Genomic DNA, 24,698 nt, shown 5'->3' with positions numbered 1-24,698 from the left:
GCTTTTGGTCATACCTAGGATATCCAGATCCACCAAAGGAGGGAGAGCATTTTCACATTTAGCTCCAAAACTCTGGAATAGTCTTCCTGATACTGTTCGTTGCTCAGACTCGCTCTCCCAGTTTAAAACTAGATTAAAGACGCATCTCTTCAGCCAGGCATTCATATAATACTTTTAATCTTACAGTTAAATCCGACCTCTAGTTCATAAACGCCAGAGGAGAACTGGCCCCCGACTGAGCCTGGGTTCTCCCAAGGTTTTTTTTTTCTCCATTAGGTCACCTGATGGAGTTTTTCGGTTCCTTGCCACTGTTGCCTTTGGCTTGCTCAGTTGGGGATACTTAATTTAATTAATCAATCATCAATACTATTGATGAGCATTACCAAACGTGGATGTTTTACACTAGAAACAAACACTGATGTACTATTTTATTTAATACTGTGAAGCTGCTTTGATACAATCTGTATTGTGAAAAGCGCTATATAAACAAAGTTGACTTGACTTGACTTGACTTTGGCTAAATTATTTATTATAGTGATATTGATATTGTACATGTCACTTTCCCTCACATTTTCAGAGGCTGGCAGGTGGAACGACGACTCTTGTGATGTCAAGAAAAACTACATCTGCGCCTTCAAACGACATGACACGCTGAAAGAAGACCATGAGTAGATGGAGCAGTTTTATCATCCCATAAAACTTTCTGAATTAAAGGATTTTCTATGCATCAACAAAAAAATATATAAAAACTGATTAAAATGATAATAAAGAACTTTTGCAATCAAAACAAGCACTTGATTTTATTTATTAAGTGTTTGCCTGATTTAGAACCACTAATTAAGAATACTTTAATACTTCAAAGTCATCGCCTTTAGCCAGGTTTTAAATACTGCAGAATTTCATAGGTTTCTCACAGAATTCTCACATTAAGCACAAAACTGAATTCAGGAAGTAGTATAAAAGGGAAAGGGATGGAAAGGAAAAAAACAATAATTAATAGCTTGTTGATTTACAGTTCATGAGCAAAATCGAAAAGCAAGCAAAGGACGCACACACACAATCTAAAATTATTTTACATAATAAATCTCATTATAATATGGAAAAAGACTATGATTTAATGTGCTTTACAGTTCATCAGCAGTTATAAATGAACAAGTGTATTATTAACTTCAATAACACAAAATTCCATTTTGCCTACATTAACATGATAAATCATCATATTTATGACATTTGTTATAAAAAGAATTGTTAGGGTGAATAAAAAAAGGTGAGTTATTTCCTAGCAAATAGGAAAATAGAACATGATCACCATTATCCACTGTAACATCTTAAATCAGTGCAATCCAAACTTACAGTCATTTCAGTAGTTTTTCAGTAAAACTTTTTCCACCAATAAATGTCCTTTAGCTTCAGTTTTGAATTTTCTAGTCTTTACAGTCAAGGTGTCCTTTAATCTGCTAAAAAAAAATGGAAAATCAGACATAACATTAATACAATGATCACATTACTTGATTAAATAATGGAATTGTTTTAGTACAAAATGGTCTTTCTCTATTTGTACCTTGCTGTGTTTTTTATAGATTAATGTCTACTGTATGTGATTTTACTGACCTGACAACTGCAGATGATAGAGCAGTCATGGAGTGACGGCATGATCTAGAAACAGTGGTGAATGATGAGGAGGAGACTTGGAAAAGGGGATGCTGTTAAATGGTAGAGATGCACGGACAGGGGATTCATTCAGGATGTTTTCAGGAATCTCGTAGAATTTGGCGTTTGACTTTTCTTTTTTTACTGAGAGAAAAAAACGAGAGCAACAAATCTGTCAGAGGTTTCCACATGTTCATTTCTCTCATTTAGTACATTCACTCCACCAAACCCTCCAGAGCGTTTTTCTCACCTTTTTTGGGTGGTTTGTGGGGTCTCTTTTTGCTGAGACCAATTCGACTTTTGAGAGCAGAGTTGTCCAGCAATTCAAATGACTGAGAGAGAAAAAAAATCATATTTGTCATATATTCCACTTTATATCAAGTTACAGTTAAAATCAAGGTAAAATAATTAAGTCTCTCACATATTAACATAGTTACTTTAACGACAGAAATACAGAAGTATTCCCCACCTTGACTGCTGAAAAGTTCATCGGCGGAGCATCCGATGACTTTCTTTTCATTAATTTAAAATCATTTTTGGGTATAATATACATATCCAAACAGTCATAGATGTCATCTGATTTCTTTGACTTGCAGTCTATCCCCGATGCCATTTGTTTTATTGCATTAGTTGTTAGCAGTGCCTTAGGAATAGCAAAAGTATTTGCATCCTGTCTTAAATGCAAGTCACTGTTTACTTTTGCTACATTGTCCTGTTGAGCATCATTAACATCATCTTGACTGTTCTTTATGTCCTCTGACTGGTCCTGCTGTGGTGTCAAAAGTGGAATATCGAGCTGAGTATCTTTTTCTGTTTGGAGAACATCATATGTCATTGGTTGATCACTGGTGTCTTTCTCTGCTGGACTGGTTTTGCTGGGCAGGTAATTGAGCCATTCTTTTCCTGTGAATATCTCCTCCATTAAGTTGATCGGTTCAAGATCGAGTTTGAAGTCCTTTAAGGTAAATGTTCTGTTCAGAAAGACAAGATATATTAGACAAAAGGAATCGCCGGTGCAGCACAGATGTCTACTGATTAAAATATTTATTTAAGGTGCATAACAATGAATGACTAACGTTTCGATGTAAAGTTACATCTTCATCAGAGTCCTGGATTACAGAAGCGCAGAGAACCTTCTTTTCAACAAGATATATTAGATTGTACACTCACCTAAAGGATTATTAGGAACACCATACTAATACTGTGTTTGACCCCCTTTCGCCTTCAGAACTGCCTTAATTCTACGTGGCATTGATTCAACAAGGTGCTGAAAGCATTCTTTAGAAATGTTGGCCCATATTGATAGGATAGCATCTTGCAGTTGATGGAGATTTGTGGGATGCACATCCAGGGCACGAAGCTCCCGTTCCACCACATCCCAAAGATGCTCTATTGGGTTGAGATCTGGTGACTGTGGGGGCCATTTTAGTACAGTGAACTCATTGTCATGTTCAAGAAACCAATTTGAAATGATTCGAGCTTTGTGACATGGTGCATTATCCTGCTGCAAGTAGCCATCAGAGGATGGGTACATGGTGGTCATAAAGGGATGGACATGGTCAGAAACAATGCTCAGGTAGGTCGTGGCATTTAAACGATGCCCAATTGGCACTAAGGGGCCTAAAGTGTGCCAAGAAAACATCCCCCACACCATTACACCACCACCACCAGCCTGCACAGCGGTAAGAAGGCATGATGGATCCATGTTCTTACTCTGTTTACGCCAAATCCTGACTCTACCATCTGAATGTCTCAACAGAAATCGAGACTCATCAGACCAGGCAACATTTTTCCAGTCTTCAACTGTCCAATTTTGGTGAGCTCGTGCAAATTGTAGCCTCTTTTTCCTATTTGTAGTGGAGATGAGTGGTACCCGGTGGGGTCTTCTGCTGTTGTAGCCCATCCGCCTCAAGGTTGTGCGTGTTGTGGCTTCACAAATGCTTTGCTGCATACCTCGGTTGTAACGAGTGGTTATTTCAGTCAAAGTTGCTCTTCTATCAGCTTGAATCAGTCGGCCCATTCTCCTCTGACCTCTAGCATCAACAAGGCATTTTTGACTGCCGCATACTGGATGTTTTTCCCTTTTCACACCATTCTTTGTAAACCCTAGAAATGGTTGTGCGTGAAAATCCCAGTAACTGAGCAGATTGTTAAACACTCAGACCGGCCCGTCTGGCACCAACAACCATGCCACGCTCAAAATTGCTTAAATCACCTTTCTTTCCCATTCTGACATTCAGTTTGGAGTTCAGGAGATTGTCTTGACCAGGACCACACCCCTAAATGCATTGAAGCAACTGCCATGTGATTGGTTGATTAGATAATTGCATTAATGAGAAATTGAACAGGTGTTCCTAATAATCCTTTAGGTGAGTGTATTTGTATTAACTAAAGTTAACAAAGATTAATGCAACAAATATATTGTTCATTGCATGTTAGTTAATGCATTAACTACAACATTAACAAATGGGACCTCATTGAAAAGTGTTACCATAGATTCAAACCTTTGTTGGGTTACACTTTATTTTGATAGTCCACTTTAGACATTCTGTTAACTAAGTAACTTTTCAACTACATGTCAATTAACTCTCATTCATTTGCAACTCCATGTCAACTCTCATTAGTATTAGTAGACTTTTACATAAGAGTTAAGGTTTAGGTTAGTAGAATAAGTTGACATGTACTTGCAAATATAGTCAGTTACAAAGTATACAGTCAGCAGATATTAAGCATATCTACTCTAATGACCTCTAGTTGCCATGTAGTTGCAGTGTTTCTCAACCCTGTTCCTGGAGGAACGCCAACAGTACACATTTTGAATGTCCCTTAGGTCTTCCTTATCTGACCCATTTATTTCAGGTCTTGGAGTCTCTTCTAATGAGCTGATGAGTTGAATCAGGCGTGTTTGTTAAGGAGAGTTTGAAAATGTGTAGTGTTGGGATGCGTCTCAATCGGCTCCCCAGCCTCGTATTTCGTGAATCTCATTCGGGCACTGGTAAGGACAGTAAGGACCCTGCGCTCACGACACATGGCACTGATGACTCTATTTCCGGTGACATGACAACGTCCTCATTGTACAACATCACTACTGGTATTTATGAACAACTGCAGAACTGATATGAAATTATTTTCTTATTGTTACATATAAGTGCAAGTGCAGCCATAAATATTTCAGCCATAAATAATTTATAAATGTTAGCTATTATGTTCATTACTTTTGATGCATGTTTATGCTGAAATATAATTAAATAATGGTTCTTAAAAACATCGATTGCGTGTCATTATGTGTAGTGAGTTGGCTCACCTGTGTGATTTATGTTTTGTACTTCAGAACTTCCGTGAAGGGAACATAGTGAGCATCGATGCTCCCTGGTTTTCACGGTGCATTTTGGGACTTTTAAGGCAGCAAACATTTCAGTGCACTGGAAGAAATTTGTGATTGAGACAGACAGCACTTAAAATGGCAGACTCCCTGAACATTACCCTGACTACTGAACTAGGGAGCTGATTGAGATGTTGGTGTGACTCCAGGAACAGAGTTGGGAAACACTGGTCTATAGTGGATTATCGAAATAAAGTGTTACCATCTGTCGTTGCCTCAAAATATGATGCAGTGTTTTTAACAGTGGACTTTGTGTGCAACTTGAGATTTTACCAGAGGCTATGTATTTCCACCATTTATCCATATTTTTTCCAGTTTTTAAGGGCCAGCCGTAGCAGATCTCTATTACAACATACATGTTTGTGTTTGATTTGTTCCATCACGTCACATAAAAGGAATGTCACAGAACTAGAAATGAGTTATAAATAGTTGGACTTCATAATACAAATAAGGAAGTGCTCTTAAAAAAAAAAAAGTTTCAATTGGAAAAAAAGTAATGTGCATATAACATTTAAACAAGTGGGGTTCTCAACTCTGGCCCTTGAGGTCCACTTTCCTGCAGAGTTTATGCAGTATTCATTCCATGTTGTAATTACAATAGTCTCAAGATGACAACATGCAACGTTATATTCTGGGCTGGGAATTATGCATTTCTATGGCACCACTATCAATGCCTAAATTAATATGCAGGGGTCACGTAGTATAAGTAGGAACTCTCGAACAATTCCCATCTTACAAGAAGTAATTATGAGCTCTACGAGGACGTGAACGCTTTTTACAAGTTGAAATCATGTAATTTAAGTAATTACGACATGGCGTGAGTTAAACTGTAATCAAAAACACGTGAACAAGCTAATCAATGTTTTCAGGATTACTAGAAAGATACGGCAGGTGAGTTTGATGAAGGTTGGAGCTAAACTCTGCAGGAAGGTGGACCTCGAGGGCCAGAGTTGAGAACCCCTGGTCTATATCACATGTGTCAAACTCAGCTCCTGGAGGATCACTGTCATTCAGAGTTTAGCTCCAAAATACCTGGATGTTTCTAGTAATCCTTTAGTCCTTGATTACCTGGTTCAGGTGTGTTTAATTAGGGTTAGAGCTCAACTCTGCAGGACAGTAGCCCGAGGTTGAGACCCTTACACTGAAAAAAGGTGTGTTGGATTTACACGATTTAATCATGTACATCGGCCCCACATGAATCATTTAAATGGTTCACCCAAAAATGAAAATTCTGACATTAATTACCCTTATGTCGTTCCAAACCCGTAAGACTTTCGTTCATCTTTGGAAAACAAATGAAGATCTTTTTTATGAAATCTGAGAGATTCCTGTCCCTCCGTTGACAGCTACACAACTGACACTTTAACGCTTCAAAAAGTTCATAAAGAGATCGTAAAACTAATCCATATGAATTGAGGGGTTTAATCCAAATTTTCCGAAAATTTTACTTTATGATGAACAGATTGAATTTAGGCTTTTATTTGCATATTAATCAACTCACACATCAGATCTGGTAATGGAAGCTCAAGTATGTTCCTTCTCGTGTTACACAGCACGTTCGAGCTTCTGCAAGAACCAATGAGGTTCATTCTCGTGTTACGCAGCATGTTAAATTAAATCTGTTCATCACATAAAGCGATTGAGTCTCGTCAAAGTGGTTGTTGGTAAGGTTGTCAATAGAGAGTACAGAAATCTCTCAGATTTAATCAAAAAGATCTTCATTTGTGTTCCGAAGATGAACGAAAGTCTTACGGGTTTGGAACGACAAGAGTAATTAATAACAGAATTTTCATTTTTGGGTAAACTATCCCTTTAAGATAAAAAAAAAATTAAGATAAAAATTCAAACTTAAATATCAATAAAAGTGAATTCACAAAATATGAATAAATACAACAATAGTAGGCTATATAAACAATATAAAAATAACACTGGTAAATATGTTTAGCATATCCCACCTGTTTAAGAAAACATATCTCCCCTTTTTTGGTGGAAGTGGTGGAACCTCAACTTCCATCTCCATGGAATTTATCTGCATGGTGATTCGTTGAGCACAGGGAAAAGTTAAATAGTTAAAACGCAGCTAACAAAAAAGTTTATCAGTTCCAACATTCATTGAAATTAAAGATCTGTCATACTTTAAGATGTATGAGAATAGAAGTATGATAAAGTAAACATACGGATTGTGCCTCTTCTTCCCCACTGTCTTGGATGCTCTTGCTGTCGGCGTTCTCACAATCATGTTTTTCTTTCAACTTTTCCATGAATTTATGAGTAAGATTCTTCATCTTGTTTTTCACTCCCTTCTTTTGCATTTTGACAAGAGAGTTCTCCTGTTCCACCCCCCCGAAACTCATATCTGAATCCTCCCATCCCAAAATCGCAGCAGCTTTGCTGAACCTTTTCACTGTATCTGCAATGTTTTCATATTCCTGGAGGTTTGACATGCTTGGAGCTGAGAGGGTTCTCTCCTCCCTACGCTTCTGGGCTAATGGATCTGAAGCGGATCTTGCTGTCCTGCTTGTGATGTTCACAGCAGTTTGATAGGTTACAACACTGCTTGTGTCCATACCAACTGCTTTTGAGGGACCACCACAAGCCTCATCTAGTTGTTCATGCTTAAACTCCATCTGTGCAGTGTCACATCTCTCTGAGGACATCGAGAGGAGAGGCATGTATGCAGATGATTGTTGAGACGGATTATATGCAGCTCCAGCCATGTGCTCCTCCACGCTTGGCTCTTTGTTGTTTTTGTCCTCCAACAGCTCACCTTCTTTTGGTCCCTGACTTGATTCTGCTGCTTGTGTTTGTATGGATAAAGAGATAGGAGGAAAACTCTTTCTCTCACATTCATGCAACTCATCTGGAGGCCCTCTGAACTCTTCAACCCCTTCATTTCCATCTTCTGTTGTAGAACTCCTTGTTGGTTGTTTCTCATCACCATCAGATCTGACTGTGGTATCCAAATCGCTCCTGTCTTCATTTGCTATACGTTCTTCAGACTCCAGAGATTGGTAAAACACACTTTGGGAGGTTGTATCTAGAAGTGCATCTGATTTGAAAGTACTTCTATTTGGACGGTGAACACGTTTTCTTGGACTCGTGTTAAGTTTCAGCAGCATAGACTGCAGCAATGAGATGTTATTCTCATGACCATCCCTCACATCACTCTGCATGAAAAAAGACAATTAATGCTTTTATGTAACTATTTACCTTTTATTTCTTCAAACTTAGTTCTAGTATACTTTATAAGATTGTACAATAGCGACAGAGCATATTTAGCCTACTCTAATATATTATACAAACCATATATCATTTTAGATCTTTGTGTGCTCTTTAAGAACTTAAATGCGTTCTTGCAGATCTATATCTTGTCTTTAACAATCTTTTCATACCTTTGCTGTTTGTTCCTCCATAGTCTCTCATTTTCGGTTATCCTTTACATATCCTGCATTGCTTAATTATTTTGAAGAGCGCTAAAACTTAATCTGTCTTTTCTTTAATCCATAGAATAGCTCTTGCAAAACAGTTGTGCAACCAGTGTGGAGCACCTTGTTTCTGTGCTTCCCTCTTAGTCACTGCCTTCTCTCTGTCTTTGAACGTCCTTTTATAGTCTAGCATTTCTGTACTGCCAAAACCTGTTTTCTAAATCTTATCTCACAATCCATCTCCTCCTCTATAAATCATTTCAAAATGTGCAGTTTGTGCAGAAATGTAAAACATGGAGGAAGGAAACTGTAAAATATTAAGAATTAACTTACAGAATGTGTCTTGATGTTATGTTATTTTTCATAATCAAACATATCTCTAGTCTTTACTGGACTGCACGGAAGCAGGAAACATTTAACGATTTCTTCAAGAAATAAAATCCTGACTGGAAATGTTAAAGAATCTTTCTGTATTTGGATCTTGCCAGAAGGAAGCACATTGGTCTGACAAACTTGACAAACAGGAAAGTCTAGTGATCTGAGAAATTCCTTCCAGGACTTTCCACTTAATCTTTGAACTGCATTCTTGATTGTAAATGATGTCATGACTTCCACACATAGATATGTGCTCATACACACACCCACACCAGTGAAAACACATGCTTACTGCATACACAACACTGCAGTGGGTTCTCAACCTTTTTGACACCAAGGTCCCCCATTGTCCACAACAATATTCAAAGGCCCCATGACTTTTGTTGTGATTTATAAGGATTTAAAAAATATTTTGTATTTTTGTACATTTCAACTCCATTAAATATTTATGAGTTTGTCAATATTATAAAAATGTATATTCATCACAATTTTAAAATTGGCTTCCATGTTCAAGACTGTTTTTGTAGTTTTGACAGTTTTAATTAAAATAAGAAATATATATATTTTTAGTTGTATTGTCTAAGTTATTATTATTATTAATTCATCTTGAGACCCCTGGGGGAGAACTACTGGCATACTGAATGAATGAATGAATGAATGAATGAATGAATGAATGAATGAAAAACTGTTCTATGACCACATCAACTGGCATGTGTAATTTCAGAGATAAACATGATTTCACCAAGTACAAGGTTCTGGATCCATTCAGAGAATACTGGAACAACATTCCAATCAACCAATCAGATTTGAGGGCCAGGTTTACAGTTAATGTCAAGTTTAGGCTTACAACAAGGGTTAGGGGCTTCTACACATATTTTTTTCTCTAAGTTTAGGTTTAGGGCTAGGGATAGCATATTACTTGCCAAAATCACGGCGACCGTATTTAGAGTAGCATAGTTAGCCTATAATCTCAAAAATAAAGATGATAGACGCTCATTTCCATTTTCAATCCAAATTTCTGTAAATGTCTAATCATCTTTTTGGAAGTGATGAAAGTATACCTGGAATAGCCTCAGTGTGGCTGCATATTTTGGCAAATTCAGACTCATCAGGGTAAAGGCTATTCCATATAGAAAATGTGCATACTGTACAGTGTAGCCTACACAGTATAGCCCATGGACATAATAAATACATTTATTTATTATGTGTCTATGGTATAGGCTAGCCTACATGAAAAAATCATAGGGAAAAAATAGTAGAATGGTTGTATGCTAATTCAGAGAGTTCCAAGGTCACTGTGGCAACCAATGAAAGCCTACAGTGGTCGTCACGTGATCTAGATTGCGGAACACAACCACTGTTTTGTACTTTGTACCAGAGAATGTCTAAAAGGAAGAGAATTGGCACTCTCTGCTTACTTCCGGTTTCTGGACTGGCTGCAGTAACACGTCTCTGTCCATGCGGGGGCGCTCGCAGGCGAGTGCAGAATGAATGGAGGTCTATGGCGAAAAACCCTCAAAATCCACTTTTCTCAGGATATAATTTTTTGTCTAGTAATTTGAATGTTGTATTCGAAAGGAGATGCAAAGAAATTACACATTGCTGGGTGTTAGATTTTTTAGAGTCACTTATTTGGTTTAAAAAGTCTTTTAAAATGTCAATGACGTCAGAATGCTGACGTCATTAGCAGAATGCTAGCGTGTTATGGGCAACAACAACTCAACCTGTAAGAAATCGAAAAGAAATAAGTACTCGTTCATTCAACTTTCGACCTATAACCCATGTTGAACTTGCAAAACCTACAATAAAATCTGAGATTTCTCAACGGCAATCGGGTGAAAGAGACACATTTAGCCGTCTAGCCCCATTGACTCCCATTCATTCTGCACTCGCCCGCGATCACCTCCAGTGGAATTCTAATGGAACTGCAACCAAGATCGATACAATGGGGCTAATAGGAAGTGCCAAGGCTCTCCGTAGACGGGCTCTGTTTGTACACAATATCCCACATGTTTTCTTGCTGTCGCTTTAAACGGAATTGTATTTCTTTTTAAAAAAAATGACGATGTCAGCGGTCGCCCACGTTCTCGTGCCCTTCCTGCTTTGCATAGCGCTTGCAAACACTCACATTTTCGACAAAGTTTTGGTGGATGTCACTTATGATCACTATGCGGAGAAGAAAGTAGACGATCTCCCTGCCTTCTTGGCCATGCCGTTTAACTGTCTGATAAATTCAGGATACGTATTATTGGGAATCTATTGGATCTTGCAACGGATGTCAGACAGTAAAAACAGCAGTGGAGCCGCTTACACCAAAGACGTGTTTGCGCTCATGGCAGTCGCATATGGACCGGTGCAGTGGGTCCGCTTGGCCACCTTGGGGCGCGCGCCCGCTGTTTTGGACCAGTGGTTCACTTTACCTATTTTTGCGTGGGTGCTGGTGTGGTGTAATGTCATTGACCAAGGCTGGTCATCTCGTTACGCTTTAATGGTCGAATCGTGCTCCATCCTCAGCTATGGCCTGGCGCTCTTCCACGACCGAGGGTTTGAGGTAGCTCTGGGTTTTCACGTCTCCTGCGCCGTGTTCAAAGGCGTCCGAGCGCAGATGAGCCACGGAGATACGCAGTCCATGCGCTACCTGTGGTTGGCGGTGCTGTCCTGCGCTGGTTTCGTGGTTCTGAAGCTTCTGGATCATTCTCTTGCAGAGTACTGGGTGTTTCAAAATCTCACGGGACATTTCTGGTCCAAAGTATGCGACATTCTGCAGTTTCATTACAGTTTTTGTTTTCTCACTCGCCTTAGTGAAAATGCACAAAAACGCTCTTCATAAATGCTCATACATGTCATTTAATAAGTATAGTCTACGTACTGTGAACACAATACAACCGAATAATAAGGCAATGAACATGCTATATTTTGTATTATTTGTCAGTAACATCATGTCACACTGACAGCCTACAGATTGTACAAATGTCTAATGATTTTAATGTGATCAACGAGTTTGTAAATACACACTGATCTGATGATCTTCTTTATCTTCCTGATTCATTTTAGCAATCCTATTTTTTTTTTTAAAGGGGCCATATTTTTCCTAACATATAAAAACATGAGCCATTTATGTATTGGCTATTTTGACTGAATCCCTATAATACAGTATTTTATTCTCTCTCTCTCTCTCTCTCTCTCTCTCTCTCTCTCTCTCTCTCTCTCTCTCTCTCTCTCTCTATATATATATATATGCTATATATTTTGGTAACACTTTACTAAGGTTGAACTATCCATGAGCAATACATTTGTTATTGTATTTGTTCATCTTTCTTTGTTAACGTTAGTTAATACAAATACAGCTGTTCATTATTTGTTTGTTACTTAACTACCTAACTTACTCTCTCTTTATATATATATATATGTATAGTTCATAATAGTCTCATTTTCCAGTTTTTAAGTTGAAGACTAAAAATGAATGTAAATGCACAATATACAAATTAACAGCCTATTATTCTTGCCTTAACTTGACTCATTAAAACAACGAGCAAAAACACACCGCAATATTGTATCATTTGTTACAATTAAAAATCATAATATGATGCATTACAAAGTGTTTCACAGAAGAAGAAAAAAACTCTCTTATCTTTTTGCTTGTAAATAATCTTCATATTTCAAGCTTTGTAATCCCAGTCAGCACTGGCTCTGAAAAAGTCGATCTCCTTTTTTTCCAGAACAGTATGAATACTGCTTCTCGGAAGTCTTTATTTGTGCAGTAGATGAATGGGTTTAAACAACAGTCCAGATACGCCATTACTGATGATAGTGATCTCAGCCATTCAGGAGAAGGGGACAGATCAAGCCTTCCAAGGAGAACCAACTAGGACAACAAGAATGAGCAGAATTTTTATGGACCAGAGAGGCCACTGAAAAACACACAGAACAGAAGATTTTTCCATTCTTTTCTCACCTCAGATACAGCAAATGGAGCATAGCAGAACAGATACAAGATCACCAGTAGTGGCGTGACAGAGGACAGATCATCCTTGCTATACAAACAGATAAAACGTGCAAACTGATATCACAGGAAATGACCTTATGAAAACCTCTGTGTTCACCACTTCCAACTCTACAAACCTGGAATACTCTTTCCCAAACCCTACACAAGTCAGGATGGAGCAGCAGAGTATGAGGAGAAATGGGATGAAGATGGAGATGGAGAACGCACAGAGGATGTAAACCAGCATGTCAGAGTAACTGCTCTCCCAGAACACTGCACACAGCATTTCAGCTGGATCATACCTGAACATGGGACGCAGAGTACAGTGAGAAGTTATGTAGATGCATATACAGTATTTGGAGTATCTCTGAGCATCTTTACCCACCTTATCCAGTCATAGACTACTGGCACTGCTCCAAATATAGCTCCAATGCACCATGATGCCACACATGCAACTGCCATGACAATAGACAGTATTTTACCTTTGGAAGGAATGCCCATAAATCTCTGAACACAGAGAACAGCTGAGGACAAAGAAGAAAAGAATGCTGTAATTGTGACATAACACTTTTTTATAGATAACTTGGAGGAGTTTAGTTCTCAGAATATTCACCTTAAATTAAATGTTTTTTTTGATGAAAACTTTGAAATTTAAAAAGTTAAAAGACTTGCTTCAATCATATTAAGAATTGTACCCCTTTTAAATAACTAAATATTTTAATAATAATAATTTAAAAACATTTTTTTATTATTAATTATAACGAATGAAGAAAAATCCCAAGCTAAGGACAAAGAACTGTTGTAATTGTGACATAACTCTTTTTTTTATAGAAAATGTAGATTTTTTTTTAAGGCTAAAACTATGAGTTTAGTTCTCAGAATAACTTCGCTTTCTAATTAAAAAAAATACTTGAAAATAAAGTTCAAAGACTTGCCTTAATCATTTAAGAATTTTACCCTTTTTAAATAACCAAATAAAAATTAAATAACCAAATAAACTAGATGTACCGCATCGCGGTACAAAATATGACCGCCGCTCAGGCCTGCACTGGCTTTCCACAAAAATAAATGACGTGGAGTAATTTGGCTGTATTGTGTGTTTATGTATATACCTAAAAAAAGTAATAGTATGTGCATGTCTGTCTGTGTGTGTGTGTGTGTGTGTGTGTATGTGTGTGTGTTTGTGTATGTGTGTGTCTGTGTGTGTGTGTGTCTGTGCGTGTATGTATGTGTGCGTACATGTGTGCGCGTGTGTGTTTGTGTGTGTGTGTGTCTGTGCATGTGGATTTGTATGTGTGTGTATGGGTGTGTGTCTGTGCGTGTGGATGTCAGTGTGTGTGCATGCTTGCGTTTGTTTGTATTCCTGCATGTGTGTGTGTGACAGTATCATCCTAAACCAGCAACCCTTCGCTCAACAGCACCATCTACAGGCCGATGAGTGTACAGTCACTAAATGTGCACATAAATGAATTTATTTTATACCCCCCCCATGGATGAAATTCTACAAAACTTAGCAGAGGATACCCCCAGAGGATGTCAAGTTAATCATACACATGAAATATGGTGCAGTTCTGAACATCTCCACTGAAGATAGGGGCGATAAAAGCAGAATAATATTGCATTTTCATTTTTTATGTGAGGGGCGCAAATCACAAATGAGTGATTATGGGCTAGGTTGATGTGGGCCCTTAAGAGCAACATACCATAAAAATTTCTTCATCCTCGGTGCCACGGTTCAGGTAGTTATTTAGGAAAAACTGCATTTTTTGGGGTTTGGGGGGGGGGGGGGTGGCCCCCGGGGACCAAACGAAATTTTTCCGTAGAAGTCTAGTGGGGCTACATGCCCACCAAATTTCATGTTCCCCGGTGTTTCGGTGTCCCTGGTATCGTTGACGAAAAATTTACGGGGGCCCCAGCGCGGGGGGGGAAGTGGCCCCCGGGGACCAAACGAAATTTTTCCGTAAAAGTCTAGTAGACCAACATACCATAAAAAATTCTTCATCCTCGGTGCCACGGTTCAGGTAGTTATTTAGGAAAAAATGCATTTTTTTGGGTTTGGGGGGGCCCAGCGCGGGGGGGGAGTGGCCCCCGGGGACCAAACGAAATTTTTCCGTAGAAGTGTAGTGGGGCTACATGCCCACCAAATTTCATGTTCCCCGGTGCTTCGGTGTCCCTGGTATCGTTGACGAAAAATTTACGGGGGCCCCAGCGCGGGGGGGGGGGAGTGGCCCCCGGGGACCAAACGAAATTTTTCCGTAAAAGTCTAGTAGCCCAACATACCATAAAAATTTCTTCATCCTCGGTGCCACGGTTCAGGTAGTTATTTAGGAAACCTGCATTTTTTTGGGTTTGGGGGGGCCCAGCGCGGGGGGGGAGTGGCCCCCGGGGACCAAATGAAATTTTTCCGTAGAAGTCTAGTGGGGCTACATGCCCACCAAATTTCATGTTCCCCGGTGCTTCGGTGTCCCTGGTATCGTTGACGAAAAATTTACGGGGGCCCCAGCGCGGGGGGGGGAAGTGGCCCCCTGGGACCAAACGAAATTTTTCCGTAAAAGTCTAGTAGACCAACATACCATAAAAATGTCTTCATCCTCGGTGCCACGGTTCAGGTAGTTATTTAGGAAAAACTGCATTTTTTGGGGTTTGGGGGGGCCCAGCGCGGGGGGGGAGTGGCCCCCGGGTACCAAACGAAATTTTTCCTTAGAAGTCTAGTGGGGCTACATGCCCACCAAATTTCATGTTCCCCGGTGCTTCGGTGTCCCTGGTATCGTTGACGAAAAATTTACGGGGGCCCCAGCGCGGGGGGGAAGTGGCCCCCGGGGACCAAACGAAATTTTTCCGTAAAAGTCTAGTAGACCAACATACCATAAAAATTTCTTCATCCTCGGTGCCATGGTTCAGGTAGTTATTTAGGAAAAACTGCATTTTTTGGGGTTTGGGGGGGCCCAGCGCAGGGGGGGAGTGGCCCCCGGGGACCAAACGAAATTTTTCCTTAGAAGTCTAGTGGGGCTACATGCCCACTAAATTTCATGTTCCCCGGTGCTTCGGTGTCCCTGGTATCGTTGACGAAAAATTTACGGGGGCCCCAGCGCGGGGGGGGAAGTGGCCCCCGGGGACCAAACGAAATTTTTCCGTAAAAGTCTAGTAGACCAACATACCATAAAAATTTCTTCATCCTCGGTGCCACGGTTCAGGTAGTTATTTAGGAAAAACTGCATTTTTTGGGGTTTGGGGGGGCCCAGCACGGGGGGGGAGTGGCCCCCGGGGACCAAACGAAATTTTTCCTTAGAAGTCTAGTGGGCTACATGCCCACCAAATTTCATGTTCCCCGGTGCTTCGGTGTCCCTGGTATCGTTGACGAAAAATTCAGTAAGGTGACGGAAAAAAAAAAAAAAAAAACTTTGACAATCCCTATATGACCGCTTTCGCTAGCTACGCTAGCGGCGGTCATAATAATAATGAAAGAAGAAAAAAAATCCCAAGCCGAGGAGGAGGACAGAGGAAAAGAATTGTATAAATGTAACAATTGTTTTATATATAGATCATTTAGATTTTTTTAAAGTCTCAAACAAGGAGTTTAGCTCTAAGAATTTTACCCTTTTAACACCCCCCCCCCCCCCCCAGCATAACTCTTTTTATAGAAAACTTTAATAGATTTTATAGATAAACATTAATAGATTAAAGAAAATAAGGCTCAAACAGGAGTTTAGTTCTCAGAATAACTCAGAATTTTAATCAATCTTTGAAACTAAAGTACCCTTTTTAAATAACCAATTAATAATAATAAACATTTTATTATTAATTATAATGAAAGAAGAAAAATCTCAAACACTGGTATTGCTTGTAAGAAGTATTATTTAATCTTTCCTCGTAATATATCCTGTGTCCAACGCACCTGTCTGCACCCATTCAGTACAAAGGACTGTTTATATATTGTCCTTTATTACAAATGACAATGAAAGCAGTATTTGTAAAGATATCCCATAGAGCTATAATTAACTCTATAAATTGTTCAATGTCAGCCATACCTATACTTCCAATGGAAGAGGTGATGAAGGTGAACTTTAGCAGGCTCACCACCTCACACCAAGGTGAAATCTGACCATCACTCAGTACAGCTAAGAGGGAGCCACAGATTACGAGGAAGGAGCAGAAGAAATCTGAGAGCGTGAGACTGAAAAGTGGCAGCCAGTAAAGACACTGAAAATGGTCTTTACACTGTGAGAAAGCAGAAAATAAAATAAATCAAGGCATGAGGTAGTTCATTGTATTTTAAAACATTCTCTAAGGGGAAGAGAGAATATACATTATTCTTACCACTATTTTAACTATCAAAACCAGTCCATTTCCCAAAACACCCACTACCATCTCAGTTGTGAGAATGGGAGCGAGAACAGACTTCTCAATTCTGGACCAATAATTCTCCTCTGATTCCGTTATATTATTTGAAGTGTTCACTGAAAGGAATAAGATACATATTTTCACACATCGGAATCAAGAATCAATTTAGCAATGCAATTTACATACTTACAGCCAGGGCTTGACATTAACTTTTTTGCTCATCAGCGACTGTGGCTATAGTTGTTTTCCAAAGTTATTAGCCACTCTGCATTTTCACTGGCCACAATTTTGACATTGAAACAATGTGGGGAAACTGCCATAGCCTAGATATTTTTAATATTATCTCATAATTTGGCAGCAGGTTACTTATATATATATTAGGCTGCTGTCACTTTAAGACCTGATACCCATTGTACTGTTACACATGCATTTTCTTTCTCAACGGTTTACATTCACTTGAAAGTTAAAGCAACACTAAGTAACATTTTTTACCTTAAAATAATGTTTCCAAAATGGTTTCAGTGGTTCATCAAGTCGTAACAGGGTGAAAGGCACTTCTGGATTCGCTTTGAGGCCCTATATCTGCTAGAACCGCACTATGCAAGTTTGCCAAACCGGGTCGCGTTTCTGTAGTTCGAATGAGACATAAGAAAACTACAAATTTGACTTGCTTTACGTCAAGCGTTACAATAGTCATTATTTAGTTTTTCTTCGTTTCTGATGTCGCAATACGTCATACTTTCATAAAATCATGCAACATACTATCTACCTTGTCTGAAGGCTGCGGTAGGCTAAATTATTTACGACAGCGGTAATGGACAATTCCGCTTCCAACCTGTAGGGGGACCGAAGAGGAAAAGTTCCTTAGTGTTGCTTTAAAACACAACTGACTGTGTCTACATGAATACTCGCATTTTGTTGTTCTTTTGTGAGTATTGGACTGTTTAAGCGCAATTAAATTACTCAGAAGGCGCCTTTATGTGCGCACACGAAATCTGCTAAAATTATTAAAATGATGCGCAACCCAACGCAGAAATTCAAGCCATGTAACACCAGCAATATTCATCCGGAGCAAATTAAACGAGTGAGTAAAGGGACACAGGGTTTGTGTGTCAACTCGTTGTCGGAGAGATGAGTATCTATTCTACGGAAAACTAGTATTGGAAGTGTTTCAGATATTTCAGTATGGATATGTATAGATATTTATATTTATGCATCTAATATTTTTGACAGCACTATACATTGCACTTAGTTTATTATTTCAGATGCCTTTTTAAAACTTTAAAAATGTATATTATATATAAAATTCAACCTGCCAAAGTGACTAGTAGGAATGACTGCTGTCCCCTTTGGCTGAGTGTGTTGTAGTTATTATGCGAAGATGAAGATGAAGATAAAAGAGAACAGACTTTATTAAACGAAAGAGAACTACACCAAACTGAACATAAGCATTAACGAGAACCGACAAATGAGAACTAAAACACAGGCATATGCTAAGTGAAAACAAAGATGATTGATTAACACAGGTGATTCAAATGAGGGAACTGATGAATAACTATATAAATAAACTAGAATGCAATGAACAAACAAGGAGACAAACAAGTGGAGGGAAACTGAGAACAAATGAGACATGTGATTGAAGGATACAAACTAAAAGTCCATGAGGGTGAAACTAAGAATAATCATGACAACTATGTTACTGCTGAAATCCACCCTCATTTTGCAGATGTTGTTAAAGTCAAGCCCTGCTTATAGTCTACATCAACCTGAGTAGGCTAAATAATAATTTCAAAAGGAGACTTTCACAGTGATTTTGAGTTTCCCAAAGAAACTTAAAAACCTCTTTAAAAAGAAGGTTATCCACGATAACCTTTTATGCAATAGGTGGATGTTAAAGGTTCTTTAAGGAACCATCAATGCTAATAAAATCAATGCTTTAATTTTAAGTGTAAAACAGCATATTACATTTAATCCTTCACAGAATATTAGGGTACAGAGAATTTTGTTTAAAGGTGGTTAACTTACTTTGTCACCGAAGCAGAGACCTACAGATAAACCCAACGATTAGCATAGAAAAAGGAAAGCTTCACACTCGGCTGTTTTCTGGATATGTGATACGAGAGCACTGAACACCTTGATTACACGAGGAAATATAAGACGTCACAGCTTTCTTTAATTAAACTTAACCTGCTTCATTAAGCTTTAACCATTGAACACTTATTCAGCCGTTTTCACAGTGACGGCACTAATGGTTGTGTGCAACAAAGCATTATAAGAGAAATCGTTTAATCCTTACACAGAAATCTTCATTTTAGGACTTTAAACACCAGCAGAACCCAAAAATGTAGTGTTAACACTCGTGTCTGTCTGAACTCTGAACATATTTTCAAAATTATGTTGTCATAATCATTGTACAATGCTTAAACAATGTTGACCAAAAAAAAAATCCAATGTTTGAGTGAAGGATCTTTTAATTTTAATAAAATATCATATTATACAATTTCTCAAATAATATGACAAACTACATTATTGAATAATTTTATGATAGTGGAACAATCCAAATCTATTTATAGAGGCCGTTTTATTAAATTTATTATTTTTAATTTAATATAATATTTTAATTTTGTATCCTTATTTGTAATTCTGTTCTGTCTTATATTTTGTAAGAGAATCTCACTTCCGGCGTTCTCCGTGTGCATTTCCTCAGTCGTCCGCTGTTCTGGTTGAGAAGGCCAAATAGCGACTGTCCGGTGAGTACGAATTGATTATTAAACTCAACTGTATTTTTTGTCTTTTTTTTTTTTGTGAGCACGCAACGCATTTTGTGCAACCGATATAATTAATTAAATATTAAGAGGTCAAATATTGGTTTAAAGGTTATACGAATAATAGCAGTATAGTCATTGAAAGTCCTTGAGAAATCTGCCTGTGGTTAAGCTACTACAAACACTGCACGGGCAACATTTGCCTTCGAATAAATAACACTGAGTTACAGATAAGATTAAATATGTAAATACACATTGATGTCTTAATGAAACTGTAGTAAATGTGTCGAAAGCTAGTCTGCTTGACATGCTTGAGTTCGTGTCCTAAGTCAATTGCTGCAGTCCAAACAGTGCTTAATGCATTATTATGGACGTATTACATTCTGTCTAAAGATTAATTGATGTGTGGTTCTCAAATTAACCACATTTATGTAACTTATCTGCTACCTCGCGATATGAGCGGAACTAATGGTTTTGGGTTTTTGTTTACGTTCTGTAAGGGGAAGTAATTCATGGCACACTTTTGTGTAACTGCCAAATTGTTATTTTATTTTATTAATTCGATGTTTAAAAATTGTCAGTAGATGTCCATTAGAATGTTCAGTGTTGTAACTTGAGCAAAATACACATGAAAACCCCCATTCTACCTTATTATTGTCCCTTTTACCTACAGTGCACCTCACTGAGATGTCTGCTGCGTTACGTGTGGTCTACACCGTATCAAGGCCAGGTGGGGTTATGAAATAGAAGCATACGAATACAGTGGCATTTATGTATATCTTAATATGTGGTGATCAAAATAAAGTCTTGGCTCACAGATGCGTGATGTTATACATTTATTCCTTAGGGTCATTTCTGGCCAGTCAATGTCTTGCACGGCCTCTCAGCCTGTCTGCACACAGAGCAGGGATAAGTAAGTATTTCATAGTACAAAAACAGGATCCACTCTAATATACATTCTTAATAATAAAACCTTTTCCTATCACATCCCGGTTTTATGGAACCACGTTTCCGCATAAAATAAAAAAGATAATAGTGACTTTTAATTTCACAATTTTCTTCTCACAGTTGTTTTAAATTTTATACTCACTTTTTCTATATGCAGAGTATGTCAATAATCAGGAAGATGCCACAGATATGAAGTCCATCACGGACCGTGCAGCACAGACTCTTCTGTGGACAGAGCTGTTCAGAGGTCAGTAACAACATAAGCCTTTTATCTTCCATAAAGTCTTCACATAAATAATCCCGATTACTCAGAAAAGGTAGGAACCACCGGATATTTGTGTTGATGCAGGTTTGGGAATGACCATGAGCTATCTTTTCCGTGAACCTGCCACAATCAACTACCCATTTGAGAAGGGCCCTCTGTCTCCCCGTTTCCGTGGCGAACATGCTCTGCGCAGGTACCCCTCTGGAGAGGAGCGATGCATTGCATGTAAACTTTGTGAGGCCATTTGCCCAGCCCAGGTACACTCTTTTTCTAACTGCCCTTGTTCATCCTGATATATCATGACACTGTAATGACAAGCAGTAATTGCATGTATGTTTATTTATTTGCACATGTGAATAGGAAGAGTAATTACAAGAAAATAAAAGTAATGTATGCAAAGGGACACCCTAATTCTCTCACTCAGGCTATTACAATTGAGGCAGAACCTCGTGCTGACGGCAGCAGGAGAACAACGCGCTATGACATAGACATGACCAAATGCATCTACTGTGGCTTTTGCCAGGAGGCCTGTCCTGTGGATGCTATTGTAGAGGTGAGCATCTAGCAGCACACATTTCAACTGCTCATCCCGTCACTTAGTAGGTTGTTTAATGGGTTTTAAGACAACATGCCTTAAAGCAGAGGTGTTCGAACTGGTTTCTAGGAGATCTGTGGAAAAAAGTTTACAAAATTTATTTTTAGAGCTGTCAGAAAGATACTACAGCACAATATAAAAAATAAAGTAAGAAAAACCTAATAGGATATACATTACCATTCAAAAGTTTAGGGTCAGTAAGATTTTTGTAATGTGATCTCTTATGTTCACCAAGGGCGAATGATCAAAAATACAGTGAAAACGGTATTGTGAAATACTATTACAATTTAAAATGACTTTCTTTATATAAAAATTTAATTATATATTTTTTAAATATATTTTAAAATGTCATTTATTCCTGTGGTGTTAATCATTTCTCCAGTCTTCAGTGTCACATGATCCTTCAGAAATCATTCTAATATGCTAATTTGGATAACATTTATTATTATTATCAAAGATGAAAACAGTTGTGCTGCTTAATATTTTTGTGGAAACAGTGATACTTTTTTTTTTTTAGGATTCATTGATGAATAGAAATCGAAATCTTTTGTAATTTTCTGTATCTTTACTGATCAATTTAATGCATCCTTGCTTAAAGCTGCAGTCCATAACTTTTTGTGTGTTCAAAATTTATAAGCGAGTACATCATGAATCCATTTTCCAAACTGTGTTTTTTGACTTATCCTGAATTCACTACGGAACACCTATAATAAGCGTTTATATTCGGACTATTTTAGACTGTGGAGTAGCCCATTACCTGTGTGACTTGTCATAGACATAAACAGAGAGAAGTAGCTCCGGTTCTTCCGCAAGACGCATGCAGTTCTGTTTATTAACCGCTAGAGCACCAAAAGTTATGGACTGCAGCTTTAATAAGAGTTAATTTGTTGTAAACAATCTTACCCCAAACTTTTGAACATTAGTGTATATATTATACAATGTTCATTAAATTAGTATTGTGATATTGTACAGCATGCAAATATTGCAGAAAATAAGCAGTGTACATGCTTAGGATGAAGCATGAATAAATTTGCCATATTGCATTGTACATGACCAGATTCCCTGAAGTTAATGTTTATCTCTACTCCTCTGTCTTTTCAGGGCCCCAACTTTGAGTTCTCCACAGAGACTCACGAGGAACTGCTTTATAATAAGGAGAAGCTCCTCAACAATGGAGATAAGTGGGAGGCTGAGATCGCTGCCAACATTCAAGCTGACTATCTCTATAGATAAACATGCTTCATGGACTGTCTCCTCTCAACACAGTGACAATATAGTCTTCAACATGCTCTCTTACCAATAATCACAGTTTCAATTGCATAAGGAAGAATTGGTTTTAGACAGTTACAGTTGTGCTGATTGTACCTTTTCAATGCCCAGGGACTGAATTCTTTTCTGAAGATGCACATACTTTTTTCAACTTGGGCATACATATAGATGCTCAGTTCTGATATTAAGTTCACACATTCAAATAATAATAAAAAATACAGCAGCCTTGAAGTGGTGCCTCTCATTAAAACATTTCTCTGTACATCTACAGCCGTCATTTGACTTTGAACATTCAGCACAACCTCACACAGAAACTGAGGTCAGTTGTGTAATAAGTGTTTAATGGCAGGAGAACCAAGTTGTTCTCGAAAACCACAAAGGATGACGCACTACTTTGAGGCCAATGTTATATTCTCATTTTGCAGCAGTCAATCCATCCTCCCCGTTTTCTTCCTTCTTCCTTTCATATTTTGACCATCCAGTGGGTTTAAATGAAGAAAGAGTTGTAACAAACAAAAGCACTTCAGCAAGTGTTGAGTTTCTCACATTGTATCCTTGCAGGTAAAACATTTTATTTGTCCTTGTGAGAACTGTACAAAGACTAAATACTTGTGTACCGTATATAATAAATTAATGCTCTGTCCAAATCTTTCACAATCTCCTGCCTCTTCTTTTTAAATTGAAATATTTTGGACAGCTTCATAAAAATGATGTATATTTAAGATGAAGTTTTCGTATATCTTTATTTTGCTTCTTTGAATGTCTTTTTAAAGGGATGTGAAATCTTGGTTGTCTTATAAAACCATAAATAAATGGTTATTTACACGTAGTAACAGTTCTATTTAGAGCCGTGTCTTCTTGAAGGACCGTTTTATTATAAATAGAGTTTAGGGATCTTTAATCCCGCCTTTTTGTTTTCAAATCTGTAACTGTCAAAGCCACCTCCTCATTACTGGGTTTCTGCTCAACGATCCAACTACACATATTGTCAACACACTCTCAACAGGTAAATGAAATGTCTATAGATTTTAACTTTCAAATTGTAACTTGTTTCCAATAATGACTTTTTCTCTTTTTAGTTTAACAGAACATATGGCCAGCTCTGGAGAGAAGTGTCATTAAGTAACATAGATATTGAGTTTATCATCCATATTGTTAGATTTTCTTTATTACTTGGGTTTATGTATAAACATACCCAGTCACAAAAAAATATAATTTTTTTTTCCTTTTAACATTGTGAAGGACTTTCATACTGTCCATTTTTGCTACTTTTCTCCTTCATGAACATAATTATTTTTACATAAACAAATGAAAGGGACACACTGCAACTCTAAACTCAATTGTATAGGCTATTTCTTCCCAGATGCCGACACATCCCAGAGAAACTGCAACTCAATCACAAGACACAGAGGACTGTGAATATATTTCACTGCATGGAACTTGGTCTCCATTACATTATGTTTATAGTTTGTGTTTTACTTCTAAAACTTTTTTTGAAATACATTCACACAGACACAGTGTTGTGGATATTATCAATCAGAGCCACAAATGAATGTCAGAGTGGTGGTGGGTCCATGCAGAGACTGCATAAGGCTCATTTTACCCACACTTTCTTTTGCCTTTATTTACCAAATGTCTCCCCACAGACATTCAGTAGGCCTACTTCAAAAGCAGATACATGGTGTGCCTTTGTTACAA

General features: G+C 38.1%; 4 protein-coding genes across 7 annotated transcripts; 2 read left to right on the top strand and 2 right to left on the bottom strand.

Moving 5' to 3' along the window:
- Positions 1-509: 509 nt before the first annotated feature.
- On the bottom strand, positions 510-11,505 carry LOC308688712 (uncharacterized protein). 3 transcript variants are annotated; one of them, XM_081362005.1, is made up of 7 exons: positions 8,425-8,612; positions 7,210-8,199; positions 6,988-7,061; positions 2,120-2,621; positions 1,901-1,982; positions 1,612-1,794; positions 510-1,454 (listed from the first exon to the last, which is right to left on the bottom strand). In XM_081362005.1, the coding sequence occupies exons 1-6, from the start codon at positions 8,443-8,445 to the stop codon at positions 1,637-1,639; spliced, it is 1,827 nt and encodes a 608-aa protein (XP_081218131.1). In that variant the 5' UTR covers positions 8,446-8,612; the 3' UTR covers positions 510-1,454; positions 1,612-1,636. The 3 variants fall into 3 exon arrangements, with proteins under 3 accessions (XP_081218131.1, XP_081218132.1, XP_081218130.1); XM_081362006.1 differs by lacking the exon at positions 8,425-8,612 and adding an exon at positions 11,253-11,505 and having other exon boundaries at positions 778-1,454; XM_081362004.1 differs by having other exon boundaries at positions 778-1,457; positions 8,425-8,905.
- tmem187 (transmembrane protein 187) lies at positions 10,829-12,360 on the top strand. The gene has a single exon (XM_081362009.1). It carries the CDS (start codon positions 10,892-10,894, stop codon positions 11,660-11,662), a length of 771 nt encoding a protein of 256 aa, XP_081218135.1. The 5' UTR covers positions 10,829-10,891; the 3' UTR covers positions 11,663-12,360.
- Positions 12,218-19,533, bottom strand: LOC308688713 (type-1 angiotensin II receptor A). 2 transcript variants are annotated; one of them, XM_081362007.1, is made up of 7 exons: positions 19,184-19,533; positions 17,135-17,274; positions 16,846-17,035; positions 13,203-13,341; positions 12,955-13,119; positions 12,788-12,866; positions 12,218-12,697 (listed from the first exon to the last, which is right to left on the bottom strand). In XM_081362007.1, coding segments are annotated over exons 1-7 (927 nt in total). In that variant the 5' UTR covers positions 19,185-19,533; the 3' UTR covers positions 12,218-12,484. The 2 variants fall into 2 exon arrangements, with proteins under 2 accessions (XP_081218133.1, XP_081218134.1); XM_081362008.1 differs by having other exon boundaries at positions 12,314-12,697; positions 13,203-13,272; positions 19,184-19,336.
- On the top strand, positions 18,743-23,651 carry ndufs8a (NADH:ubiquinone oxidoreductase core subunit S8a). Its single transcript, XM_081362010.1, has 8 exons — positions 18,743-18,928; positions 19,826-19,908; positions 20,597-20,653; positions 20,771-20,836; positions 21,029-21,118; positions 21,221-21,393; positions 21,561-21,689; positions 22,833-23,651. Exons 3-8 carry the CDS (start codon positions 20,611-20,613, stop codon positions 22,962-22,964), a joined length of 633 nt encoding a protein of 210 aa, XP_081218136.1. The 5' UTR covers positions 18,743-18,928; positions 19,826-19,908; positions 20,597-20,610; the 3' UTR covers positions 22,965-23,651.
- Positions 23,652-24,698: the final 1,047 nt, after the last annotated feature.

The sequence above is a fragment of the Scardinius erythrophthalmus genome (assembly GCF_964197995.2).
Source record: "Scardinius erythrophthalmus genome assembly, chromosome: 3".
NCBI classification, from domain to species: domain Eukaryota; kingdom Metazoa; phylum Chordata; class Actinopteri; order Cypriniformes; family Leuciscidae; genus Scardinius; species Scardinius erythrophthalmus.
Note: the sequence above shows the minus strand (reverse complement) of the source record. Positions and strands in the feature narration are given on the sequence as shown.

What these genes read in the sequence shown, in the direction of transcription:
- LOC308688712 (XM_081362004.1), bottom strand. Translation starts at nt 8,445, where the DNA reads ATGGAGGAACAAACAGCAAAG. An exon ending in TGGAGGAACAAACAGCAAAG is followed by an intron (nt 8,200 to 8,424) that starts GTATGAAAAGAT and finishes TTTTTCATGCAG; the next exon opens with AGTGATGTGAGGGATGGTCA. An exon ending in TGAACTTTTCAGCAGTCAAG is followed by an intron (nt 1,983 to 2,119) that starts GTGGGGAATACT and finishes TTTCTCTCTCAG; the next exon opens with TCATTTGAATTGCTGGACAA.
- tmem187 (XM_081362009.1), top strand. Translation starts at nt 10,892, where the DNA reads ATGACGATGTCAGCGGTCGCCCACGTTCTCGTGCCCTTCCTGCTTTGC.
- LOC308688713 (XM_081362007.1), bottom strand. An exon ending in GTAGTCTATGACTGGATAAG is followed by an intron (nt 13,120 to 13,202) that starts GTGGGTAAAGAT and finishes TCCCATGTTCAG; the next exon opens with GTATGATCCAGCTGAAATGC. An exon ending in CTCCATTTGCTGTATCTGAG is followed by an intron (nt 12,698 to 12,787) that starts GTGAGAAAAGAA and finishes TTGTTGTCCTAG; the next exon opens with TTGGTTCTCCTTGGAAGGCT.
- ndufs8a (XM_081362010.1), top strand. Translation starts at nt 20,611, where the DNA reads ATGTCTGCTGCGTTACGTGTGGTCTACACCGTATCAAGGCCAG. An exon ending in TGCACACAGAGCAGGGATAA is followed by an intron (nt 20,837 to 21,028) that starts GTAAGTATTTCA and finishes TTCTATATGCAG; the next exon opens with AGTATGTCAATAATCAGGAA. An exon ending in GTGGACAGAGCTGTTCAGAG is followed by an intron (nt 21,119 to 21,220) that starts GTCAGTAACAAC and finishes GTGTTGATGCAG; the next exon opens with GTTTGGGAATGACCATGAGC.